This window comes from Phyllostomus discolor, chromosome 2 (assembly GCF_004126475.2).
Source record: "Phyllostomus discolor isolate MPI-MPIP mPhyDis1 chromosome 2, mPhyDis1.pri.v3, whole genome shotgun sequence".
Classification (NCBI taxonomy): Eukaryota; Metazoa; Chordata; class Mammalia; order Chiroptera; family Phyllostomidae; genus Phyllostomus; species Phyllostomus discolor.
In genome coordinates, this window is record NC_040904.2 from 114,015,964 (window position 1) to 114,025,490 (window position 9,527).

Genomic DNA, 9,527 nt, shown 5'->3' on the forward strand with positions numbered 1-9,527 from the left:
CTGCTAGGAAAATCCCTCCCCAGGTAAAAACTACCATTTAGGATGGAGGATGTCAAATGGGAAGTTCCTCATTCTCACACAACAAATTAACTTAAATATTTAGTTACTGTAGTAACTTTTTGGAGAAATAATTTGTTCAGTAGTTTAAATAATTAATAGCCAATACAAGGTCTTTCAGTTCTGATTTTGTCTTCTTGTGTTTGGGTGGCTCTGAACAAATGACAGTATTTCAGTATTTTAATTTCGTACCTTTTAAAAATGGTTATTTCATGGAGCCATAGAATAGCCAGTAAAAATCTTATCATTTAAAAAATTGCTAAAATGTTCTAAAGTATACCCTTTTGGGGGGCCAATTTGTCAGTCTGCCAAGTTGTTAATGCACAAATCTTGTGACTCAGCTATTCTTTTCTGACATATCTCAAGACCTACATGTGCCTAAGAGACATGTACACAGTTCACTGCAGTATTGTTAGAAGTAGAAAAAACAAAAAAAGGAAATGTGAATGACCATCAGTAAAGGAATGATCAATTTATGGGATTCATACTATGGAATGCCGCTTATATGTGAAAGTGAAAATACTTTGTAATTTACAAGGCTTTCAGTCTCCACACCAACCTTCACCTGCCATTCTTCATGTGGTCACCTACAGGCCTATCAAAATCCCTCATTATCCCAGGGCTGTATTACTACTTCCCTTTTAGTGGTGACCAATAAATTGAACTATATCAAAGGAAACAATCAATGGACATGCCTAAAGGCATACGCTATCACATTCTTCCTGGCAGATACATTTCAGATTGAAACCCACTGGAAAATGGGTGTTGTATATTCTGGAGTGTGGCTTGTTATGCTTGTGTCATTCCGTGTTGTGTGGTATTTCTGTGCTGTGGTGTATCATTAAATTGCAGCAGTCTTAAAGCTATACTTTGTCTTATTACTCCAGGGAGCAACTTGGCTCTGATCCAGGGAACTTCCAAAGTTATGGCAAGTGTTAGCACTGCTGTTCACTTCTTTGCTTAGAAGAGGACAAAAAACCCAGCTTGTATCTTATGTTGCATAGATATACAAATTTTCCAGCTTTCGTGCAGTTTTTAAGTTTCAGAGCCATTTGAAAAAGGCAAAGCACAAATATGAAAACATTTTAAATAACTTACCACAATCACTATTAATAAAAGTCTAATTACTAACCAGTGGTCCATAATCAAGCAATAGTTAATTCCAAGACGGAAAATATATTTGGATTTATGCAAATATGCAGTAATACTATCATAGGGAAAAGGTGCCAGGCTAATACTGAAAAAGAGCTATTTCAGGACCTTTCAGGTGTTGTACCAAGCTGACTTGAGCTTTCATCATAGATTACATGCTGCCAAACAGCTGGCCATGATTTTCATTCAAAAAATCTCCTGTCTCTTGAATGTAGTTTTCAGTATAGCTAGATACTACACTGATGTCTGAGCAATACTTCCAATTCCCTGGGCAGTGAAATATTTGTCAAATGGCTCCTCTATCACACACTTAACATCATTTAATTTTTACCCTGGTGATGCATAGGACTCAAAAATTTTTTAGATTTTGCTCAAAAAAAAAAAAAAAAAAAAGGGGCAAATACCAACACCTAGATTACAACTACCCAGCTGTAGCTCTCAATCTTTGTACAGGAAAACTAGGCAATTAAATTATGTTAAGGTTCATTCAGTATACCAATTTTTAAGAATGCAACTACTTAAATTTATTACCTTTTAATCTTTCCTTGATGCTAATACCTTTATCTTTATGAACCATAGTGCTGAAACTACTTCTAAACACTAAGTTCCTATACAGTAACTTTTAAAAACATCATGTGTAATTTTACACTAAATGATCTGAATTGCCCACCTTCCAGGGGTCTCTCGAAACACTGAGCAGAATGGCTTTCAGATTGAAAGTGTTTTCATCCATTTTTTCCAGATATCTGAAGCCAGTTAGCCCAAAGACTTGTTCAGATTCTCAACAAAAAAATTGTTTCCATTACTAAATTGCTAGTTTCCTTGAGGAATTTTTTAAAGGGATCATCATTGCCAGCAATTAGTATTTTAAATGTGGTTCTATAGCCATAGCAAAAACTTCCATATAAATCAAGAGATGATACCGAGTTATTCCTTTTGACTAAAAATTTGATAAATTTGGACACAATTTCAGCATTTATGTTGAGGTCATTTGGCTTAGAAAACTTCTTTTATATTTGTAATCACTTTTTACTTATTATGTGCCTTTCTTTAAAAATCTTGTTTAACCCAAAATTCTACAAGTAAAATTAGTTTTTCCTCATTTATATTTAATATCTGAGACCACTTGGAATATTTGACAAAAACCTTTTATCAGCCCATTAACCTATTTATAAGCAGAGTATTTTAAAAGCCAGCCCTTATTTAAATGGTGTTGCTAAAATTATCAAAAACAAGATTAAAGTATGTACATAACAAAATCTTAAAATCTTAAGTGAAAGCCATGTAACTAATATTTAAAACCTCTGCAATTATTAGTTTATTAGTATCATCCAGGACTCAAGATGTTCAGTATTCCTCCTGAAATTACATAAACAAATGCAAATGGAAAGGTCCACGTCAAATTATATAACAAAACAGCACTCTGTCACAAAAGCGTGTAAAATTACAAGAATGCTATTTTAAAACACTGGCACTGTAAGAATGTCAAAAACCACAAAAACTGCCAAATCATTTCCTAAATGGCTAAGTGGATAAACATTATGACCCTAATGAGTTTTGAGTTTTACAAGGAAAAATCAAATTCAAATAAATTGGACAATTCATACTGTGATATAAAGTGTCGTCTTCCCTCATTATCTACTTGGTTTATAAAGGGGCAAATAATTTGGAAAATATACCTGATTTTAAATTAATTAAAAATACCTTTAATGGAGTCTTGTTTCCTAAGCCATCCATATTTAAATAGAAGACATTTACAGCCAGCATTTTTTTCCCAGAGGCTTTGCCAGGACTAATGTCAACAAAAAACTTCATGTGGCAGTCTTGTATTTTAAACGCACGCTTTTGGGGATACATTCTCAGGTCTTCTTTAATGTAGGAACTGCAAATATAATGCCATTACATGGTAATGGGAGTTTAAAAATGTAGAGTCCTCACGAAAAGATTAGAACATACTTTTCTACTACTCTTTCAAGGACAGACTTTCAAAATGTTTGATTCTAATCCCATGCTGTGAGTAGAGTGGTTACTTTTCACTTTGTAAATGTAACTGGGCTATGTGAAATTTGATACCAACTGATCACAATTTTAGAGTTTCACTTATGGATGAAAACTGTCTCAATTCAGCTCTTATTACCCTCATCACAAGTATGCAGGATGTGTAGACAAAAGCTTTTTATCAACTAATTATATGAAAAGACAAACACTGTAATAAACCATGATCCAAAATGGGCAAAAGACTAGCTTCCCCTCAAGAAAAAAAATTTCAGACCTATGAAAAGGACAACAATACTAATAAAAAAAATTGTATTTACTTAGAAGCATTCAGAATGTCAACAAAACAGCTGCAACTTTTTCTTTTGCAATTACAGAGTGGTATTCAGTTAACAGAACAACAATTATTTTGTATAAGCTGCATCAGAGACAACTGAAGATGAAAAAACTACCATCCCCATATATAACTAAATTTGTGCTGTGCACCAACAAGAACCTGCTTTAAACTTCCATGCCAATTTACAACCCCCATACTGTACCAGGCAAGGTTAGTGGCTATTGAAAATACCACCAGGACAGGGCTATCTAAAGACACATTCGGTAGTGTGTTAACTATACAAAAAAAGACACTGTACAGTTTAAAAACAAATCTTACACAGCCTTACATTTCAATTTTTTTCTTTAAAAGGAGTGAGTTGTGTACAGGGGGGTTAAATGCTTTATAGACAAGAAAAAAAAACTGCGCTAGAACCAACTTATTCATCATCATCATCTTCTTCTTCATCTTCATCTTCTTCGTCTTCCTCCTCTTCCTCATCTTCCTCATCCTCTTCATCTTCCTCCTCCTCCTTCTTTTTCTTGCTTTTTTCAGCCTTGACAACTCCCTTTTTTGCAGCATCAGGCTTTCCTTTAGCTCGGTATGCAGCAATATCCTTCCAAAATAAGGGCAGGAGAAATTGGTAGGAAAGACAATATAGTTAAGTAAGGGAAGAAATAAATTAATATGCCAAAACTTACCAAGCCCAATTATATGAAACTACCACATTTATGTGAAGGTTCACTCCAACTCCACAATTAATCACACTTTGAAAAATGCATAAAAATACTGAAATGATTGTTAATAATCCATAGCTCATTGAATGCCATGGTCTAACATTTGCTATGTTATGCTTCACTTACATGAAATTATGCACCACATCCTAACTCGTTTATTGTAACTAGAATGTAGAGACTTTGATTAAAGGGTAGACACTGCCACCTTCTGAATGCAAAAAAGCATTCTACAGGTTTGTATAGTCAGACACTAATCTATAGTAAGAAATTTGTTTTAAAAATAACTAAGTAAGCTAAAATTTAACTTTTTAAATCTCAATTCATAGAATAGGGGTTATATATTTTTCTTCATATCAATTTATTATACAGACATTAACTTTTTAACTTAAAATTGAGGTTTTTTGTTATCTAGGGGAGAGAACATAAATGTTCCAAGGTATGTCTATGAAGAACACAATCTATATTATTTTCTCTAGCCCACTTTTATATTGTGACCATTTAAAATAACTAATCATCTGATTCAAAGTAACTATCAAAAACTTTATAGATTTGGACATACTGGGGAATTAACAAACCCACCCTAAATGTATGTCCTCTACCAAAGTCAAATTATATAGAGTAAAAAAATATCACCAAACTTAATATTCTATATAATTTGAAGGAAAAGGACTTGAAGACTATAGCCACTGACACAGTGAATGTAGTTAGTATTAAAAAAATGCACCACACATCAAACTTTTAGAAATCCCTAAGAAAATAAAGTATTAAGATGTTGTATTAGATATAATTACCTAACACCTGGCATACCCTTTCATCATCATCACCACACCAAGCAAATCCATACTTCTTACCTTTTCGTATTTCTCCTTCAGCTTAGCAGCCTTCTTTTCATAAGGCTGCTTGTCATCTGCAGCAGTGTTGTTCCACATCTCTCCCAGCTTCTTTGCAACATCACCAATGGATAGGCCGGGATGCTCTCCTTTGATTTTGGGGCGATACTCAGAACAAAACAAGAAAAAGGCCGAACTACAAAGAGGAATTTCATTTTAGAATTTTAAGTTAATATCAAGTGTATATTGTATTGCTATATAAAAACTGCTTTAATTTCCAGCATGCATTGGATAAGGTATAAATACCATAATATGCGAATTATCCTTCATAACCAAAATTGCTTTATAATTATGTAACTCCTGACACCAACTGAACATACATTAATGTCAGACACCTCCAACAAGACATTCTACAAATTAAGTATGTCAGACATATTTCTCGAGAAAAGACTCAAAATTACATTTAAAAGTATAATAGGTCAAGGAAACAAATGTCAAATTCAAATGCTTTGGCTAAACTCCCACCCCACAGGAATTTTACTTACAATACTTAAATATACCAATGTGACCCACTATTAGCTAAGAAACTTTGATTATACACTCCAAACCCACAAGGTGGCTTTGCTGAATTTGATTCTACTGCAAAACACTCCTTGAAAGAAAAATGGCAAGATACTTACGGAGGCCTCTTGGGTGCATTGGGATCCTTGAACTTCTTTTTTGTTTCCCCTTTAGGAGGAATATAAGTTTTCATTTCTCTTTCATAACGGGCCTTGTCCGCCTTTGCCATGTCTTCAAATTTTCCTTTCTCTTTAGCAGACATGGTCTACAAAAGAATTATTTGTAGATGTTAAGTAAAATAAAATTTTCAATAAACTTTCCTCAGAAATATTAAAATGAATAAAACCAGTGTCCCTCGTTATAAGTAGCCTGTTCTAACATCACCACCTCACATTACCCAAATTGCACACAGGCTTTTTAAAATCCTAATTAGGAGTGGAACTCTTTTATGTTTTAAGCCCTCTTACCTTCCACCTCTCTGAGCACTTCTTAGAAAACTCTGAGAAGTTGACTGAAGCATCTGGGTGCTTCTTCTTGTGCTCCTCCCGGCAAGTTTGCACAAAGAAAGCATATGATGACATTTTGCCTCTCGGCTTCTTAGGATCTCCTTTGCCCATGTTTAATTACTTTTCTAAAAAATATAAAAATAAAACGTTTGATGTTAGCAATTGAACTATGGCATTTAAGAGCACTTTGACTCTTTGGAGAGTGTATAAAAACTAATGTACTGGTTACTCAACACAGGAGTGACATCGACCTCCCATAATCCCAAACTAAAAAAATTGTAGTAATAGCCAATTTCTAGAAGCAGCAATATCAAGCAAAAAACGGTCCTTCAGTGTACTCTCAAAAAAGTGTAGGCACAATGGTATACTTGTATAGTCTGTTCAAAATACCTAAAAGGTTCTTTAATATTTTTCTTATGTGTTCAAAACCATTTTAAATCAACAAAATCAAATGTCAGAAAACTAATGTTGCAGACTTGTAAATTTAAACGACCTAAGTAATAAATAGGTAAAACCCCAAGTAAGTAGTAAGTAGGCCCTTCCCAGTAATGGGCCTACCACTAGTGTTTAGTGATTACTTGAAAAATACTCGCTTGGTATAAACTTTCCTGGGAGAAGGGCGGGTGAGAAAGTTGCCACGCTCAGACCCAGGCTGGGGTGGCAGCGTTATCCGTGCCGCTGCCACCGCATCGCGAGGCAGCTTCTCTCCTATCGCTTTGGCCCCGAGATGTATTTCAGTTCTGACTCAACACGTCCGGTCTGAAGTTTCTCCGCGTAAACAAGGATGAGGGACAAAAGCCACTCCTGCTTGTAGCTGGGGTTGACCCCCCCCCACCGGAGTATTTTTTTTTTTATCCGTGAAAGTTGGGGCGCCGCGCAGGGCGGGCTCCCAGCGTCGGGGCTCCACGCACCTTTTCGCAACTTAGCCCCAGGAGTCCGGGGGCGGCGGGCAGCACGGGGAGGGCAGGCGTGGGCCCCGGGCCGCCACGTGCGCCCGCCGCCCCCATTTTGTCGGGCTCGCTGAGAGAGAAGCCCCGCTCGAAATGGGGGCTGGCTCCGCCCGCGGCTGCCGGCCCGGCGCGCACGGAATGGCCGCTGCGCGTCTTCCCCGCCTGCGCCGCCGCGAGGGCGAGCGCGAACATGGCTCCTTCCCTTTGTGTGTGTATGTGTGTGAGTGTGTTAGTGCGAGCGCGGGCGGGCGGGGTGCGCGGCGCGCTCTGGCGCACGCTCGGCCATTGCGGCCGGGGGGAGGGGCGGGGGGCGCGCGGCCGGACCCTCCCCTCCCCCGCCCGCTCCCGCCCGCAGCCGCCGCCGCCGCGCCCGTCTCCCTCCGCGGCCCGCGCGCCCGCCACCCCCGCACGGGGAACGCGGGGCTGGGAGCGGGGCGAGGAAAAAAAAGTTGCCTCGGAACTGCGCGTCCCGCGCCCCCGCCCGCCCGCCGCCTTGTTTTCTCCCCGCCGGCAGCGCCGGGCGAGTCAGCCATGTTCCAGCGGGCGCAGGGCGCCGCTCCCCCCGCCGCCGCGCCGCCGCCCGGGCGCAGGCCGCCGGGCCCACCGCACCGCCCGCCCGCGCCCGGCTCTGCGGCGGCCGATGCAGCCCAAGGAGGCGCCGCCGCCCGCCTTCCCGTCGTGGCCCCACCGTCCCCCGCTCACGGCGGGCGTCCGAACGCTCGGCCCGGGGGCTGAAAACACGTTAAAAATGTTTTTAATAAAAAAAAAAAAATTTGCGCCAGTCAGCGCGGACGCCGGCGGGTAGGCGGCACGGGCGCGGGGCTGCGGCGCTCGGTGACCGGGGCCGGGGTCCTGCGCGGGGCAGGGCTCGGCGCCCCAGGCTCGCTCCGTGCGCAGTTCCCCCCCGTCCCCCCTCATCCGCCTTTGTGTGGATCCCGACCCGCCGCTCCCGGCCGCGGGATCCGGCCGCCGCGCGTGCCGGGCGCTGCCGGAGGCGCCCTCCCCACCGCGGCGCTGCCCCGGACTCACCCTCAGCGAGCACAGAGTCGTCTAGTGCCCGTCCGGCTCGCACTTGCCCCGGCGCTGTCTCTATGGAGCTCAATGTACTGCAATGGCTGTGAGAGCGGGAGCCAGACGCAGCCTCCTCACACTCTCCGCTCTGTAACATTACTCTCCAGCCAGCGCGCCTCCTATTGGCTACCGCCAACTCACCGAGCCCGCTCATTGGTCCGCTTCTTCCCATTGTCCTGACCAGAGCCCGTCGGCTATTGGCTGTCTCCGGAGACACGTCATCAAGGATTGAAACAGCGCGCAAATCTGAATGTGTGTGGAAGCCGGGCAAAGAGGCTGAGGCGGGAGAGGCAGAGGCAGAGGCAGCAGCTGCTACGGGAAAGCGAGCTCTATGGTGTGTGTGCATGTCTCTAACCCGAGCCGGCCCCACGCCGGAGCGGCCGCCGGAGCGGCGCAGGCCTGACTTCTCCACAAGAGTCTCCAACTCCTCAGGCAAAACAGACACCCACAGGCCTCCCCCCCCTCCCTACCCCAAACTCACTCGTAAAGCGCTTGAGTTAAGGGACCCCAGAATTTTAGCAGACCTTCAAAAGTGAGGGCGACAGTCTGAGGCAGCGTCCCCTGAAAAGTGGGGCTCCTGCCAGTGCACAGGGGTGAAGACAGCAAGATTGGGGCCCCTCAACACCACGTGGCTACATTACACTAGATCTCTGCAAAAGCAGGGCTTTTCCTATAAGAAAGTGACATGATCCGGTTGGCTAGTTTTAAAATGCCCCTTTTTCTGGGCTCGTAAGCCGTAACGTCAGGCTTGCTGAGCAGCTGAAATCTTGACTCACAGCACAGGCATTTGGTTTCACCCTTTTTGTTGGTTTGATCGAGTTTCACAGCGTGTCTAGAACTTTTTATTTAAATACAAAGCACTGTATTAACTTCCTGGAAATCGAATAATTATTCCATGTAATTAAAGCACAGCTATTTCATTTTGATATGGGGCACTCCGGCAGGAAATGTTTTCGAGGGCTTGCTAGAATTAGCAAATTCATTAGGGACCACGTTTTTAACTGTTTGGCTATTTTATTTGACTTGGTGTGGATTACTGTTATAATCAAACGAATCCTTGTGATGCTATCTCTCCCTCCCATCACACCACTTAAGTGCATCCATGTACTTGCTCTAGGATTACAGGAGCTGTAGAGATATGGTTACCTAGAGGTCTAGATGGAGGCACAGAGTTTGTACACTGAAATCCACAGGCTGTGCTTTCTCTAGCTTACGAAGCTGGCTGGTAGTTACAGATGCATGTATTGTTATGTCTGTAAAGAAAATGTGATAGCTATATCAGCCAGTTCTGAAGACCATACACAAATATCAGGGCTTTATGAAACCATTTATCTAGTCCTCAGCCTGAGCAG

At 42.0% G+C, this 9,527-nt stretch overlaps 1 protein-coding gene across 2 annotated transcripts; it reads right to left on the reverse strand.

Annotated features, from left to right (window-relative positions):
- Positions 1-2,503: 2,503 nt before the first annotated feature.
- Positions 2,504-8,298, reverse strand: HMGB1 (high mobility group box 1). 2 transcript variants are annotated; one of them, XM_028531806.2, is made up of 5 exons: positions 8,134-8,298; positions 6,116-6,279; positions 5,768-5,913; positions 5,109-5,283; positions 2,504-4,136 (listed from the first exon to the last, which is right to left on the reverse strand). In XM_028531806.2, the coding sequence occupies exons 2-5, from the start codon at positions 6,263-6,265 to the stop codon at positions 3,960-3,962; spliced, it is 648 nt and encodes a 215-aa protein (XP_028387607.1). In that variant the 5' UTR covers positions 6,266-6,279; positions 8,134-8,298; the 3' UTR covers positions 2,504-3,959. The 2 variants fall into 2 exon arrangements, with proteins under 2 accessions (XP_028387607.1, XP_028387608.1); XM_028531807.2 differs by lacking the exon at positions 8,134-8,298 and adding an exon at positions 7,066-7,164.
- Positions 8,299-9,527: the final 1,229 nt, after the last annotated feature.

Bases quoted from the DNA above. Each gene is read 5' to 3' on its own strand.
- HMGB1 (XM_028531806.2), bottom strand. From the start codon at position 6,265: ATGGGCAAAGGAGATCCTAAGAAGCCGAGAGGCAAAATGTCATCATAT. The intron at 5,284-5,767 runs GTAAGTATCTTG...TCCTCTTTGTAG, and splicing joins AATGCACCCAAGAGGCCTCC to TTCGGCCTTTTTCTTGTTTT. The intron at 4,137-5,108 runs GTAAGAAGTATG...TTATTTTGGAAG, and splicing joins TGAAGGAGAAATACGAAAAG to GATATTGCTGCATACCGAGC.